The sequence below is a fragment of the Nuphar pumila genome, chromosome 15, assembly GCF_984573655.1.
Source record: "Nuphar pumila chromosome 15, dmNupPumi1.hap1.1, whole genome shotgun sequence".
Classification (NCBI taxonomy): domain Eukaryota; kingdom Viridiplantae; phylum Streptophyta; class Magnoliopsida; order Nymphaeales; family Nymphaeaceae; genus Nuphar; species Nuphar pumila.
The window spans coordinates 306246-324066 of record NC_143263.1 but is presented as its reverse complement, the minus strand read 5'-3'; the positions used below and the strand labels follow the sequence as shown (position 1 = coordinate 324066).

The 17821-nt window shown below is 41.1% G+C and overlaps 1 protein-coding gene across 1 annotated transcript; it reads left to right on the top strand.

Annotated features, from left to right (window-relative positions):
• The first annotated feature begins 8367 nt into the window (after positions 1–8367).
• LOC149814017 (cyclic dof factor 2-like) lies at positions 8368–11940 on the top strand. Its single transcript, XM_089988589.1, has 2 exons — positions 8368–8922; positions 9956–11940. The coding sequence occupies exons 1-2, from the start codon at positions 8779–8781 to the stop codon at positions 11372–11374; spliced, it is 1563 nt and encodes a 520-aa protein (XP_089844715.1). The 5' UTR covers positions 8368–8778; the 3' UTR covers positions 11375–11940.
• Positions 11941–17821: the final 5881 nt, after the last annotated feature.

Below are 17821 nucleotides of genomic sequence, written 5' to 3'. Positions count from 1 at the left end.
AGAGAGAGACAACGTCGTGCTGAGAGCATAGAATGGGAAGTGCTAGGTCCAGAATGGCTCGTCAAGGTCCACGATGGGTGCGCCAGCTGGCCTCCCAATCCACCCACTTGAAGCAATCCCCACTGGTCACGTGTGCAGGAGGCTTCTTGCCCACCAGCTGGCGGAAGATGCCCCACCCACCCATATCTTGATTTTGTGGTTGGGAGCTCATGTTGTGGGACCCGGACCGAGATTTTTTTTCATCTCCTCGCTGCCATGTCACCATGATGCTTTCTTCGACACATGGGGGCCCATGCTTGGTCCAATGGAATCACGAGGATTTCCCATGTCAGCAAAACACCACTATAATTGTGTCTGCCAGTGCCAGCCAAACACGTGGGCAAACCCCACCCTGATGCCCATTTGCTACCTACGTGATTACGTCAACCTCTGCCTGCTCCCGCCAAACAAACTTCACTATTATTGCAACTTTTAGGGGGGCAGATTATATGTTCCCCCCGAACATGCACTGTAGCTACCGTGCATGTTTCGGTGTCCTGACTGAGCGCCGCATGGCGCTCAGTCGGGTGTACAAGTGTACCATACACCTGCCTTCAAGATATACGGCGGTGTACGGTAGACTCGACTGAGCGCCACACGACGCTTAGTCGGAACCCCAAAACACGCATTATAGCTACATAGCGTGTTTCGAAAAGAACACACAACACCCTCTCTTTAGGATCAACGAGTTTGTTCGTTCATGCTACTTTCTCTCCCTCTCTCTTTCGTGCACACGCATCAAATTCTCAACTTACTTTCCATCATCTTAATAAGGTTAGCAATTGGGTCGTTGACTCAGCATTTGGAGTTAAAAGGAGACCTGGTTCCGTTGATGGATCCACATGTTTCTCCTGCAACTCTTGGTTTCAATCTTCAAACCATGGAAAAATAAAACCCACCAAAATGTTGTCGTGTTTCTGATGGAAAAGATAAGGATTTGTGTTGGTGTAACTCGTTTCTTGTTTTCTGAGTTAGTAATTTGGTTTGCAAAGAACAACTTTAGGAGCTGTGTGTATGAATGTCTCATTCTTTTTTTTATCCAACAACACGATTCACTGCTTTTATATGTCTTAGAAAATAGCACGACTAAGTCAACTATTAATTTATGTTCATATATATAGGAAAATTGAAATATGTTTACCAACCAAATATATTTGTTGGTATGAGTCATGATTTTCATAGGTTTTTTTGCAAATCTAACCTTGCAGATGCATTTGGTGTGGTCCATTTGCCAGAAATTGACTATTGGATCATCGTAATTGGGATAAAAAATATGATATTTTATGCTTGAATATTTATAAAAATTCTAAGCCATTGATTTTCAACACTTAAAATATTCTTCTTATACATCGTAATTGGATGATACAAGAGTTTGTTTCTATAAAACCAAGCGTCCAAATCACATAACTACATGGTAAATGCTATAAGGATAAATGTGCCTTCATGGTATACGGTAACAACATTTTATCACTCCCCCTCAAGTTGGGCTTCCCGGATTAATCATACCCAACTTGCTCCTTACTATTTGAAACAGATCTTGACCTAAAGACTTGGTGAACAAGCCTGAAATTTGATTTGTTGAGGATATAAAATGGGTTTGAATCTCCTCGCTTTGGACCTTGTCACGTATAACATGGCAATCAATTTTGATATGCTTGGTCCTCTCATGAAATATGGAGTTGGCATCTATATGCATGGTTGCTTGATTATCACAGTATAATCTCATTGGATAATCATATGGAATTCCCAAATCCACAAGTAGGCTTTTGATCCAAGTTAATTCACAACATGCAAGTGCCATGGATCTATATTCTGCTTTGGCAGATGATCTGGAAACAATTGCTAGCTTCTAAGTCTTTCACGTGATAGGGCTTAATCCAATCATTACGTACGTAATACCCACTTATCGATCGTCAGGTTATGGGGCACGATGCCCAATCTGAATCACAATACTCGTCGATCTGGAGTTAACTATTTAAACAAAGTAGAGTACCATAACTTGGCATCCCTTTCAAATATCACAATAGCTTAAGCATGGCCTCTTGATGCGGTATCCGGGGTTGATTCATAAACTGACTTAACATGTGAACTAAATGAAGAATATCAAGCCTCATTATGGTTAAGTAGATAAGTTTTTCGACGGTCTTCCAATACTGGGTTGGATCCTTAAGAAGCTTGTTGTGCTCATTGTCCAACTTTAGATGCTGCTCCATAAGAAAATCACAAGGCCGTGCACCCATATATCCTATATCATGAAGAATATCCAGTGTATATTTTTGTTGTGACAAGAATATCCCTGATTTTGACCGTTTCACCTCTATTCCTAGAAAATATTTTAATTTTCTTAGGTCTTTCAACTTAAACTGGTCTTTGATAAGAGACTAGAGATGGTTCATTTCTCCAAGGTTGTCCCTGGCAATAATGACATCATCAACATAAACAACTACAAATACCTTATCGTCGTTGATTTTTGAAAAAAGTGAATAATCCGCCTTTGATTGCAAAAATCCAATTTCCTTGAGAAGGTCAGATAATTTGGAGAACCAATTTTGAGATTGTTGTTTAAGTCATTAAATGGATTTGTTTAATCGATAGACAACATTCTCCCTCTGTCGCAAGAATCTTGGTGGTAACTTCATATAAACTTCTTCTTGCAAATCCCCATGAAGAAATGCATTATTGACATCTACTTGAAATAGGTGCCAAATGTGTATTGCTGCCGCAACAAGAACACATTTGATGGTAGCTACCTTTGCAATAGGGGCAAATGTCTCGTTATAATCCACTCATTCTATTTGGGTATAACCCTTAGCAACTAAGCATGCTTTATACCATTAAACTGATCCATCAAACTTGAATTTAGCCTTGTAGACCCATTTACACCCAATTGAATATTTTTCTGGCAGTAGGCTAGTGTGCGTCTAAGTGTCGTTCTCCTCTAATGCTCAAATCTCGATTTTCATGGCTTCTTGCCACTTTGGATCCTACATGGCTTGAAAAAAACTAGTAGGCTTTGGAGTTTGAGTTAGACTACAAAGAAAAACTTTATGGGAATGAGAAAAAAATTTATCGATAAGATAAGAAAAAATTGGATAACAGGTACCTTTTGTCCTTACAACCCCGTCACTCAATGAATTTGATTTGGAATTAGGTGTAGTCAGAAAACATCGATAATCCTTGAGATGTCTAGGTGGAATTTATGGTCGTGAAGACCTATGAGGTGAAATATCAGAAGGAGAACAAGTTGATTGTGCTTGAGTATTTGGATTGTCAGACTCGATTGGATTCTCATTTGGATCTGGATTGGGTGCTTCTAGAGATTGTATATGTGCATCAGGGGTATCTTGGGACAATCTTGATTGTGAGAGATTTTTTAAAAATCTTTCATAGATACATCGTCAACAGGCAGAGGGATAACAATATTATCATCATTTTAGAACTTTTTTTTTTATTTTTGAAAGGAAACTCAAACTTATTGAATTTGATGTCTCAACTTGTGAAAAACTTTTCATTTTCTAAGTCATATACCTTGTATGCTACTTGCCCATAAGGATAACTTAAAAAAATACATCTTGTGGCATGCACATCAAACTTATGGGTTTTGTGGAGGTCAGTTGTATAACATAGGCATCCAAAAATTCTTAAGTGATTATATTTGAGAACACGTCTATGTAAAATCTCAAAAGGGGTTTTGTCTGAAATGGGATGAGAAGGCAACCAATTCAAGAGGTAGGCAGCAGTCAAAATACTTTTTCCCTAAATTTTCAGAGAAAGATGAACTTGAAAAAGGAGTGCTTGTGCCATATTAAGAAGATCATGATGTTTGCGCTCAACTACCTCATTTTGTTGGGGCGTTGTGACACAACTATGTTGCATCTCTATCCCTTTTTCTTGTAAAAGATTTTCAAAATCATTGGAAAAAAAAATTTGTCCCATTATCATATTTAAATTTCTTTATTTTGGTTCTAAATTGAGTTTGAACAATGGTCAAAAAATTCTTAATGATGCCATATGTTTCATACTATTTCATAAGATAAACCCATACTGATCTTGAAAAGTCATCCACAATGGTCAGAAAATGATGAGCTCTAGATAATGATGAAACTTGATATTCACCCCATATGTCACAATGAATTAACTAAAAAATGAATTGAGATGATATTGAACTATTGAGAAAAGGCAAGGGACATTGTTTGGCTATATAACAGATAGAACAATCAAACACTTTTTTGCAAGGATTAACATAATTTACATTAACTAAGGTTTTCAAACGAGAATTGGAAACATGTCCCAAATGACAATGCCAAAGTTCAGATTTATAAATCAAGAAAACAGTTGCAAGCCTGCTTTCATCAAAGATACAAACACCATTTGACATCCTACCCATTCCAATCATGTTCATCGAGTGACGGTCCTGCAAAAAACAAGATTCATCGTTAAAGATTACATTGAAATTTGAATCTGAGCAGAGTTTGACAATATATATTAAATTGAAGTTAAAGTTGGGAACATAAAGGACATTTTTTAGAATGATATCAGGAGATAGTGTTACGATGCCAATATGAGAAACAGAAACCTTTGACCCATTCAGTAAACTAATCGGTGGGCAAGAGGCGAGAGCAGGATTATAGGGTTAGATAACACATATGTCATATGATTCATTGCACCGATGTCAATGACCCAAATGCCTTTAAATGAAACACAAGTTATCGGTTTTGGAGAGTTACCTACCATATTTACTTTGGGGTCAACATTACCTTGGTTGGACTGATTTGTGAACTTATTGGACTGGTTCATGAACTTGACAAACCTTTGAAAAAGTTTGGGTTGGGAGAAGCTATTCGCGGCATTGGCCTTAGGCCTTGATTGTTCATTAGAGGTGAACTTGTTTGAAAATCCCACCAACTGATAGTACTTAGATTTTACGTGCCCAACCTTACCACAATAATCACAACGGAGGTGTGATCTTGTCTGACCCCTTGTTGCCATTCCTTTGGGATGCTCACTAGGCTGGAAAGTAGTAGCAGTCATAGATTCGGATGGAACCATGATATTTAATTCATGTTGCCTTTCTTCTTGAATGATAAACAAATATGTTTTGGCAAAAGTGGGTATCAGATCCATTAAAAGGATTTGGCTCCTAATATGGTTATAGCTTTCGTTCAGCCCCATAAAAAATTGTATTAACCTGTCTTGTTGTTGTATATCATGAATAAACTTCATGGTGACATAAGTACATGGCGGTAAGGTAATGTAGGAGGATAACTCATCCCATAATCCTTTGAGTTTGGTAAAGTAGACTGCAACTGAAGAATGTTGTTTGCAATTGATGATTTATTTTTAAATTTGATAGTTTCGGGGAGCATTAGACTGAAGGAATCTCTCTCAATTCAGACCATACTTTCACTGTTGTTTGAGCATATATAACGGTCAAAGATAGGTCTTTATGAAGGGCATTCAAGATCCAGGATTGTACTATATTATTGCACCTTTTTCAGGAAGCAACTAATGACGCTGGTTCAGTGGATTTAGGGATGGTACCATCCATGAACCCTATTTTGTTCTTCGCACTGAGTGTCACGCTCATCGCACAATACTACATAGTGAAATTTTTCCTTGTAAGGGGCTGAGAAACTAACATGATACCTAGTGAATCTGATTCGATGATGAATTCGCTTCTTCCTTCGACATGACTGATTGCAACCGTCAGCTCTGATACCATATAAGAAACAAAACTTGCACAGTAAAATATAAAGAAGCTCTATTCTTCTTTCATTCAATGAAAAATAAAATAGATACAACTTAATATAACGGTTACAAGAGAAAAGGTAGTAAACACGGCTATGCGATATATATAGCTAGGTCAGTAACAATTAGCATATGGTTACAAGAGTTTTACAAGATGATGATAACCAGAGTTTTACAAGATGATGATAACCAGTTGGTTACACGGGTTTGACGGGATAATATTTGCTTTATCATGTACATAATTGCATGTAAATACAATAAGGATAAATGTGCCTTCATGGTACGTACAATAGGGTGATTGGGTGCTAGGCTGGTCCTCCCCCCGTCAGCTGGGCGCATCAAAGCATAACCTTGCCAAAAGGGGTGGGCCCGCCCAGCCCATCTGCTAGCCAGGGAGTTGGTTTCCTCCAAATGACAAGGTTGCCCTTGAGACGTGACCGTAATTCCATTCCTCCAGCTTTGGAGACCTTGGGAAGGTGCACGTGCTTTTCCTTGTGGGAGAAAAAAAGTCGAACAGTCAATGTCAATTGTTTAGTAACTGGTTTTCACATTATATTTTTTTTGCCGACCTAACTGAATTGCAAGAAAAATGTTGGTGAGAGTGTGTGGAACCCGGTGGACAAAGAAACAGAAAAGAGCTTGGTTTTTCTTTTTCATATTGAGCTTCACATTGTATGCAGCATCTCTGCACGGTGGGCATGCAGCCGCTTGCCTGACAACCATCCATCTTATCATTTTTCGAGATAGATGTCGAAAAAAAATGTTAAAAAAATGGTCGCTTTATATTTTGGTGCGACACAAAAAAGGTGGAGTTTCGGGTTCGGGCTTTTTATGCTAGAAAATGGAAAAAGTTAAAAACTTGACGCTTTGGATTTTTCCTGTTTTTGCCCTTTACTTTTTCTGTTTTTAATCTTCAGGTTAACTATCCCAAGTAGACCGACACGCGTTTGTATTGGCTCTGCCATCAAATTGAAGAATCTGACGACTATACTGCCGCGTGTACGTTTCATGGGCACGTGGCTATCTGATATACGTCGTTCAACCAGCGAACCAAAAAAAAAAGGACAAAATAATTAAAGGAGTGAGAAAAAAGACGGGATCAGATCAGGTGAGAGTGTGCTGTGACGGAACACTTCGATGCCTATCACTTAGATGGACCCCACTTTTTTTTTTTTTCTCGATGTCGTTCATGTTTCTGATGGTTTAAAATGAACGGCTCATGATGAGCTTTTTAGGAGTGTCGTTGATTGTTAAGACGAGTGTGTTTCAGTACGGGTTACTGTCAGATGTCACCCTTATGCCGATCATCTATGAGATGAAGGGCAACCAAAACACCATGGTTGGAATCTCTTTTCAGCAGTTCATTTTGCAGACCATAGATGCCGTTCATCTAAGGCATCAACGGCTATAAAAGAAACATGAAACCCAATCTAATAGATGCTGAGTCCAACGATGGTGTTTTGGATGCCGTTCATCCAGATGCTGCTCTGACAAGATACGCACTAAAAGAAAAAAAAGGTGAGGAGAGAGAGAGAGAGAGGCGATGGTGATGGGCGGCGGGAATGGCAGAAGGGTACCTTTTAACCTTTTTCTTTTGGGACCCCGAGAAGGGAATATGGATGACGTGGCTTAGAGATGACGTGTAATGCATGAAGCGGGCAAAGCCTCCGTCTTCTCTTGTTATTGATGAACATACCCTCCATCAATATTCTATATACCAAAACCAGGCGGATTAATAATCGTGTGAAACACGAAAGGTAGGTGCGAAACTTTTTCTTTCTCTTTTTTTTTTTTTTTTTGGTTTTTCCCGCTTCACCTCACTTTTATTTATGTGCAGGAGTATCTTCGGCTAGTCCCATTAATTAAAATGTTGTTTTTATGTGAATTCTGAAAGCCCATTGGTCAAGTTTCCACTTATTACATGTCATGGAAACAGATTGTCAGGGTAGTTAAGAGAATTTTTAATGGCATTTAATCTGCGCCACATTATATTAGTTGAGAAGAACTTATTTAGCATCACAATGGAGATTCAGAGTTGGTGTCCACGAGTGAATACAAAAATTGTGGTGGTCGAGGGCTCCTTCTCCTAAAGAAAAATCTGCCCTCTCGGTCACTCTCCTAAAAGATTGAGGGCCTTTCCGTCAAGCGATTAAAATAAAGAAGGGAAAGGTAAGTACTTGGGGTCTGGTTTTCTCTCCCCTTTTTTTACTTTAAAAGAAATATACTTTTTGCCTTGTTTAAAACTAATTTGTGATTACTTTAATTCATTTGGTGGGTGGAAAAGCTTGTGCCTTTACCCTTTTCTAATTTTTTTTTCTTTTTGGTCCTAAAAGTGCGCCCCCAGCCCCGGAATCGGATAGGCTTTCGCCTGTGGTGCTGGAGTCAGAAATTTCATCCTCAGCCACTAGAATTCGTGGCTGTGGGTGGCCGAGGGGGTGCTGACTGGGCTGCCATGCTGGGCCCCTCCACCCTCCTTGCTTTAATTAACCAAAAGGAGACGTCCGTCCGTCTCTCTACTGCTACAGCCAAGTGCTAAGTACTAACCAACCCCCTTTCCCTGCGGTTAACGGCGTCACCTTCCATCTCTTTGCCCATTCAGCCTTTTTGCAAACCGATTTCTTCTCTCTTCACCCCCCCCCCCCTCCCTTTTTTTTTTCTTTGTTTTCTTTTTCCTCCTTTTTCGTTTTTACTCCTTCTTCTCTTTCACGCTCGTTCTGTTTTTCATCAATTCATCTGTTACCCTCTCTTGATCCTTTTTTAGTTTGGCTGCTTTGCGTCCGTGCGAGAGTAGAGAGAAAGGAAAAGAAAATAAGAGAAGGAAAGAAAGAAGGGACGACGGCAAACAACGTCGACGGATATGCGCCGTGAGGAGGACCGGCGGCAACAACAGCGACGAAGCGTGCTCCTCCTTCCTCACCTCCTCTCCGCGTTGGGGCCTAATCCTCACCGTTGCCTCGTTTCGATCGACGGCTGGAAATTCTGTGAAGGGTGATGTCTGATAGCAGGGATCCGGCCATCAAGCTGTTCGGGAGGACCATCCCCCTTCAGGACACGAAGGCCTCCGAGTCTTCGAGCGGCGACCACGCTGCTGCTACTGCTACCGCTCCTGCTTCACCACCCTCCGCAGACCACAAGGTAACTTTTTTTCCCCGCCCCTTCTTACCCTGGGATTTTTTTGCTTTTTTTCTCATCTAGCGTGAGATGAATCTCGTCCCTCAATTCATGGAGATGGACGGCGTTTTGGTGGATTCGCAACCGGTGGGTATAACTAATCATTGTGTTCGCTGCTCCTTTTAGGGCTGTTTTTTCTCGTCTTTCTCAGGGCTTGCCAAACCTCTTTAGGGTTTCTTTGAAATTGGAAAGCCTGAGGGATTTCTGTGCGATGACGACAAATGAAAGGCCCTAGGGAAATGGTTGGTTATCTCATCTGGAATGCCTTAAAGAGTCAATTGACAAGAGGTTATCGTTCTTCCAACGAATTTTGTTTCGGTCTTTTCCCCTTTTTGTGCTCTGAATGTTTCCAATCGCTAATCTGTAGGATTTTCTTTTGAATTTTAACCCTTTTAGACCTTAATCCTTCTTTTTAATGGATTGATATTGGGAGTTTGTGTTTCTCCGTAAATGCACAGTGATCTGTTTTTCTTTTTTTGGTATAAGCATTTGGAATTTTAGGATTTGAACGATGTTTTGGTTGTTACTTTAATTATCCCCTGCTCCTATTTGTGGGTTTCTCTCTTTTTCCCCCAGCACAATTTTTTTTTTTTTTTTAAGATCCTTGGTCGATTCTGGTTTGATGATTTTCATCCTGATATAATTTCCAATTGAATCTTTTATATTGCTTGTTTTAGGTTGGGACCTGGTCTCTGGCTGTGTTTTATCTTGTAATTCTTTGTATTTTTATGTTTTTTTTAATCTCTGCATATAATTGATTCCACGCTAGTGCCATTTCTTGCACGAATTATGTTCTAAATCTTTTATGCCATCATGATTGAGCTCCTTCGGAAAGTTCGTTATGGTAGCAGGAAAATCTTTTGTTGAGGGGATGTGGCGGGTCGTTGTTTGGGGAGAAATTGGTGGTGTTGCTGGTAGCTGAATTGTTGATGGGTGTATGCATGCTTGACATGAGTTTTTCACTCTGAACACGATAAACATGGTTTCGTATTTTCAGGATGCATGCTTAGAAGCAAAGTCTGATGATCCAACAGCGTCTTGCCCGGAAGAGATCTGGAAGCCTGATACTTCTTCCTCTTGTTCGAATGATCACAACGAAGAAGAGGGGGAACAGGATGATGCCAATCCTGATGGTAGCAAAGCATCTATGGATTCTAAGACATACACTGCAGCTGAGGAAGACCACAATGAAACCGAAGCTGGCAGCGAAAAAGTCTTGAAGAAACCAGACAAGGTGCTCCCCTGCCCTCGCTGCAACAGTCTAGACACCAAGTTCTGTTACTACAACAATTACAATGTCAACCAACCAAGACACTTCTGTAAGAATTGCCAGCGATACTGGACAGCAGGTGGGACAATGAGAAATGTGCCGGTTGGTGCTGGTAGGCGTAAGAATAAGCATTCTGCTTCGCATTACCGGCATATAATGTTGTCCGAAGGCATGGCCACGGCCAGAGCTGACACAACGGATGCCACTCATCATCAAGCTATCCCTTGTGGTCCTTCACCCACAGCTAGGGGGCTGAACAGCAACGGCACCGTGCTCAAGTTTGGATCTGAAGCCCCACTCTGTGAATCCATGGCAACAGTGCTGAACTTGGGAGAGCAGACTATGGCTAAAAGAAATGTCGACATGCGGTCTGCAGCATTTAGCGAAAACCCAGAGGAACCATCATGTGGATCTTTGGCAACAGCCCCAACTTGCAAGGAAAACGAATTACAAGAGAACATGGTGAACATGGAACAAGGAGGGAACCCGGGCTTCTGTAAAGTCCCTACTCCGCTTCTTCAATGTTATGCAGGAGCTCCATGGCCATATCCATGGAACCCTGGTTGGAACGGTGTTGCTCCTGTGGCAGCTGGACATTGCTCTTCCGAATTGGTTTGTGGACCTGAAAACAACAGTTCTAGTCCAGTTCAATGGAGCCCACCTCCTATAGTTGCTGCCCCTGCTTTCTCTGCGCCACCGATGATTCCATTCCCCTTTGTTCCAGCATCATATTGGGGATGTATGCCTGGCTGGACTGGTGGAACATGGAATATGCCATGGGTCGGCTCTGCTGTTGGTTTGTCACCTTCTTCATCCACCAATAACAGTAGCTGTTCAGGAAATAATTCTCCAATCCTAGGGAAGCACTCTAGGGATGGAAACATGCAGAATGAAGATAAGCCAGAAAGGTGTCTCTGGGTACCGAAGACACTCAGAATTGATGATCCAGATGAAGCTGCTAAAAGCTCTATATGGGCTACCCTAGGTATAAAGAATGAGTGTGGGGAAGCCATCATGAAAGGGGGAGTTCTGAAAGCGTTTCAACCGATAATGGAAACCAAAGGCCGTACTCCAGATGGCTCACCAGTCTTACATGCTAATCCTGCAGCATTATCTCGATCTCAGACATTCCAGGAGAGCACCTAAGTGGTTAGTCTCTGCAGATCTGATTCTTGAGAAAGATTTCTTCCATTGATCTGTTTCTTAAGAATGACTTCTTCTGTTTGATGGTTTATCGATGCAACTATGATTCTCTCTCCTCTTGTGCAAAGCTTGGGGTAGTTGTTTCTTATCCCCAGTGGAGGTATGGAGCTTGGTACTTGATGGAGGTCCAGTTCTGGAGGATTCAAATGCATTCTAGCTGCCATACAGCCTGAAAGGGCGAGATTCACATTTAACTATTGGAGGGTGTATGTTGTACATACTAGAGAAGCATTGGAGAGAGAGAGAGAGAGAGAGAGAGAGAGAGAGAGAGAGAGAGAGAGAGAGAGAGAGAGAGAGAGAGAGAGATGTTGCTGTTGTGTAGATTCTGCCAAAGATATTATGCATATACATTGTCTGAATTTGTGAACTGCTATGCCGGCTGAGATCAGTAAGGTAGGGGTCTCGACTGAGTTTTGACTGTTTGTGTATGTTGTCTGGATAAAGGAATATTTCTTCCTAATTGTGTTTAGACTTAAATTGCTGAAAGAAATGTGGGTGTGCTTCTCCTGTTAGTGGCTTCTTCTTCTTCTTCTCTGCGTGTGTTTCTGTCAGATGGCATTAACTAATCTGCTCAGGCTGTTAAAAGATTGGTGGTCATCTTCAGAGATGTTGTGACTTTTTTTTGATCCACTGAAACAGTGCTTTCAGGGCGAGTGCATATCAGGTCACCCTGATGCCATTCATCGATGGCATCCAAAATACCATGGTTGGACTCATGCATCTCTTAGATGGTTCCCACGTTTTTTATTTCAGCCGTTAATGCCCTGGATGAGCGGCATCTAGAGCTTGCAAAATGAATGGCTGAAAACATAGAGCTCAACCGTGGTGTTTGGGATGCCCGTTCATCACATGGATGAATGGTGTCAGGGTGGGGGCCTCTGACGGTAATCCGTCAGAGGTGGCTCTGACCTGATATATTCACTCTTTCAGGGCTGCACACCATAGCTTCTAGTGGAGGCTGTGAATCAGGCCAATTGTCTTCATCGGTCTTTTGGTACTTGGACAACTTAATCTGACTGATACTGCACTTGGGCGATTTCTCAAGCCATTTGCTGCAGCTCTATACGAGTGCCAAGTTGGGTTGCTCATGTTTGTTGAACTTTGAACTGTAGAACATCTGAACCCGAATTGGTCTGTCTTTCCAAAAATACAGCGTGGGCGTAACTGTCTGTAAAGGCAGATGCCTAGAAGGGCATACTTGGGAGCAGCAGTTGGCATTCTAGAGGGGAGGAACCTGGATATGGATCTTTGTTTTCAAAAAGATATCCAGGTTTGTCCCCTATTTGTCGTAAACAGGATAACCGGCTTCTAAGGAAAGCACCACATAGGGAGTTAGCAGCGCTGAGATATAGCACCGCTCCACCTCTATGCCATGTCAAAGTTTCAGTTTTGTCCTGTATTTGGGGATACACAGGGGGTGATTTCATAGGCAGATAAGCCATAGTACCACCCTACGCTACTATAACCGGCACGTGCGAGAGAGAGAGAGAGAGAGAGAGAGAGAGTTGATTGGCTCATGGTTCAGTTGGAAGCCTGTACCTGTTTGGGAAGTTAGTGGATCTACTCATGACTCACTTGAGATATTCGAGTTGGAGGGGACCAGTTAACCTAGCGCATTCAAAACCTGAACGCTCGGTGAAGTGAGTTGCCTTATTTGAGACAGGTTGGGTGTTTAAGGTGCCCTTTTTAATTCTTAGGGCGTATTTGGATTCAAGGAATTTAGAGGAATTGGAATCGAGATCCACTTATTTCCACTCTGTGGCTGAAAGGTGGCCAGAGGATTTAATAGAATTGAATTACAATTCCAGTATATACACTAAATCCAAACACAGTAGGGAGTGGATTAGAAACCAGTCGATTGCCCCATGGTTCAGTTGATTTTCTCGCCTCCTTGTGAGATGACCTGAGGCTTGAATTCTAGAGGAGCAGATTGGAAGGAATTGAAGAAGCAGACATGGTTGAAATCTTAACCAGGATTTAGCAAATGCACATGCAACTGAGCTTTCATTCTGCCCATAGATGCTGAAAGCTTTAAAAAAAGAGAGAATCAGGTCAAGATTGCCCCCTCGGATGTCGTTCATCAGTGCGATAAACGGCATCCACCGGCTATATATTGTTGGCTTGCTTGTATTCTAGATAAGCCCTACAATTTTTTCAAAGCCATTGAGGCTCTCGATGCGCAGTATCTACAGCATCTCAAATGGATGGCTTAAAATGAAGGCAAAGGCTGCTGTGGTTGGATGCCGTCCATAGCATAAGAATAGACTGTTGTTGACTCCTCTAGGTCTTCTCAACCAAATACGCATGGTGGAACACCAATGCCATTTGTTGGTGAAACAAGTGTGGGAGTTTCTTTCTTTGGTATAGAAGTCAAGGAAGAGGATTCTGAACCTATGACTGCTACCATAGGGATAAAGACTTTACCTCCCTGAATGATCAAGCGAGGAATGCAGCTTACAACAGGGTTTGATTAGGCAAGAAAATCAAGATGGATGGCTTATCAGGTTCAAACGGGTCATCTGAAGAGAAAAGGGTTGGATATGAAGAGGCGCTGCATAGAATTTATAGGATGAGTGTCTCAAGACCTACTACAGTGCGTTAACAAGCAGCAGCAACAGTAAATGGTTTGACACAGGAAGCGTAGAAGAGGCTTGATACAAAAATCTCAGGAATGTAGATTGCTGAAATCAAAATTTTCAAATGATGCGGCATGATGCAAACGATATATGCTGAATAGGGAATATGATGCGAAAGATGCAAAATAAAAGGGAATGAATGCCAATGATATACGAAAGAAAATAAGTAAGATCTACACATAGGATGGAAATCAAATCAAAGTGTAAAAATCAAAATGAAGATGCAGGATTATAAAAAAAAAAGATGATCAGGGAGATGAAACATATAGGTTCAGATGAATGTGATACTGAATATCGGTCCAATGCAAATGATACACTGAAATCGCATACGAGATCCAGATCTAGGATGATGAAGCATTGAATCCATATGAGATGCACGGGTTTAACATGCAATGAATAATAAAAAAAAATAAAAGTGGGTGAACTGGAATGAAAATCAATGAAACAAAGCACAAGTGCAAATCAAACCAGAAACCTTGATCAAAAATCACATACAGAATTAGATTCAAGCGTTGAATGCTGAAATGAAATTCAGAGAAAAGAGAGAAGGATGGATAAAAAAGAGGGGCCTACCAAATCGGTTTGAGATTGGAGGGGTCGAAAGCAAAATGAAGGGCTATACAAATCATGGAATGCCAACGCAGGATTATAAAACAAGGAATTCACCGATGAAATGCAATGATTCAGCTGCAATTTATATACAATGGAAACATATGATGAAGCTATAGAAAATCAAAGTGTATAAGCCAACAAAAAGGAGGTGTAGCCAATGGAAGGGCCAAAATTTTATTGCAGAATGCAAGCCGATGCTGCCATAAGCAGATCGACATTGCATTATTTTGCTTTAAGCAAAAAAAGAGAAAAAAAAACTAAAATAAAATCCAAGAAAAAGAGGAAAGAAGAGCAGAAGTACTTACCTCGGTGGAGCTTCCGCTGTAGGGTCGACCTTGGTTTTGATTGATCGGATGATGCTTCGGACTCCTTCAGTTGACCAGAAGGAAAAAACAAAAAAAATGAAAAGAAAAGAAGAAGGAACAGGGGAAAGTGGAAGAAGAAGAACCAAAAGAGAGGAAAGAAAGGGATGCGTGAAGGAAGAATCCTGAAGCCAGAAGGATGGAGGGGTGAAGGCGATGAAGATGATCGACCCTGCGGGTCATTTTTATAAGTGAAAGCCGTTAGAGGCTTTTTCAAGGTAGGTCCTTCATTCTTCAGAAATTTTCAAAAGGTGGTCTATTTAAGGGTAGTTTTCAAAAACCAGGGTGGAGCCTCTTTTCTGAAAGCTTTTTCATTTAAGTTTTTGAAGGACAACCTAAAATACGAGGAGGACACAAAGCTTTTTTACAAGACAGGATCCAGATGAGGTTTTTGAAAGGTTTTTTGTAAAAATATTTGTTTTAAAATATTCAAGATTTTTTGAAATGAGGTTTTTGAGAAAAGTAAGGTTAATTTTGGAAAATGAACTCCAAAATGGATCTGGATCCAAGATTTTTAGAAAATATTGGTTTTGGATCTCAAATTGTGATTGGATTCAGATAAAATGTCTAAGAAAATATAAAGAATTGATTTTATTTTTATTTTTTGAAGAACAGAAGATCCAAGATCAGAATTGGATCCGGATATCCGATCTGGGTCCGAGATTGGGTCAAATATAAAAAATTGAATCTGAATTCCAGTGGATCCAAAAAATAAATGGAATTTTATCAGAGATTAACCAATTTATTCAGAAGATGGAGGTCAGGGGCAAAAAGGAAAATTTTGGATTTTTTTGGAAAATTTGGGGTGTTCACATGTGGATTATCCTCATTCTCAAAAAAAAAAAAGAATCTTAGGCCCTCGTTGTCTCTGCAAACTTGAACCAGAGCAACAGCTTTGTATGCAAGCATTCCAACCATTGTTGGGGCCAGCTGTATGATCATAGAGGAGCTGAAGGTACAAGTAGGTGAAGGGAAACTATTCATACTGAAAGCAACTTCAAAGCATCATATTTCAGCAGGATTCCAGTGGATTGGATCCCGACAGCAGATTTCTTGACTTTGTTTTACACAGCCAATTGATTTTATAAGTCAAATTGATTTCAGAAATCGAGTTCATAGATCAAATATGCAAATTCATTAACAAATCAATTTCATAGATCAAATATAGTGCAACAGATTGAACTTGCACGACAAATTGATTGGCAAATCGGTTTCAACAAGTTGATTATACCAATTGATGGCATACAACACCACCACTACAAGAAAATTGTTAATTAGCGACGGAAATTTGCGACGGATTTTTTCCGTCGCAAATTAGCGACAAATTAGCTAGAGAAAACTTTCTTCATGAATCCGTCGCTAATTAGCGACGGATTAGCGATGAAAGTTGTTTCATCGCTAATCCGTCGCTAATTAGCGATAGATTAACGACAACAATTTTTCATCGCTAATTCTCAATACAAGAAAACCATTTTAGCGAGGGAATTTTTCCGTCGCTAATTAGCGACAGAAAAATTCCCTCGCTAAATCCCTCGCTAATTTTTGATTTAAACCGAGCGCGAAATTTTCCCTCTCTCCTCGTTCGAAATTTAAATCGACCGCGCAAGATTTAAACCGTTCTCTCCCCGTCAAAGAGCGTGCTGGAGAGCATGACGGCGATGAGGCAGTTTCACGGAGGATGGCGACACCGGCGGACGACAACACCGGAGGACGGAGACGACGGAGGATGGTGACAACTTCGGAGGACGCAGTTTCATGGAGGACAACGACGACGGAGGACGGCGACGCCAGAGGACAACGACGATGGAGGACGACGACGACGGAGGACAGCGACGATGGAGGACGGCGACGACTTCGGAGGACGCAGTTTCATGGAGGACGGCGATGCCGGAGGACGGCGACGCCGGAGGACGGCGACGACTTCAGAGGACGCGACGGCGACGCCGGTTCACGGAGGACGGCGATGCCGGAGAGCACCGGTTCACGGAGGACGATACAAGTCTGTGTAATGCCTGTCGGGTGCGGTATAGGTCCGGCTTATTGCTGCCGGAATACCGCCCGACAGGGATCAATTTTTTTTCATTTTTTTTTTAAAATTTAGCGACAGATTAGCGACGGATAATGTCAGTCGCTAATCTGTCGCAAATTTGCGACGGAATTAACGACAGATAAGTTTTTTGCCAATTAGCGAGCAAAAAATCATGATGGCCTCTATCCATCGCTAATCCGTCGCTAAACTGTTTAGTGACGGCTTAGCGACGGATTAGCGACGGATTTAGGTCGTCGCTAATCCACAGGTTTCTTGTAGTGCACAAAGTTAATTAGCAAATCAACTTCTGCAAAAGGATTTCTCAAAGTGACTATACACTATACTGCGAATTGGCTTCACACAGCACCTTGAGGCATTTTTGTAATAAATCAAGATGATTTTGCAGCAAATCAAGGTGGTTCTTACACGACAAGTTGATGAACCACCCTTGGCCATAGCAAATTGATTTGCAACGAGTTGATTGCACATAGCAAATCGACTTATGCAAACCAGTTTCTGCAAATTGGTTTCAGAGAAAAAAAGAAAGAAGTCACCATTGTGACCGGTAATATGCTGGAATAAGAAACTGAAAGATGATTGTCTTTCTATCTCTCCACACAATCATCGTTCTCTTTATGAGAAGAGCTCTCAAATGTTGACAAAACCTGGAACTTAGCATACTTCCACATCCACAACATAGTAAAACATATATTCAAGAAATTAAGTAAAGTGGTGACGATAAGATTAGCAA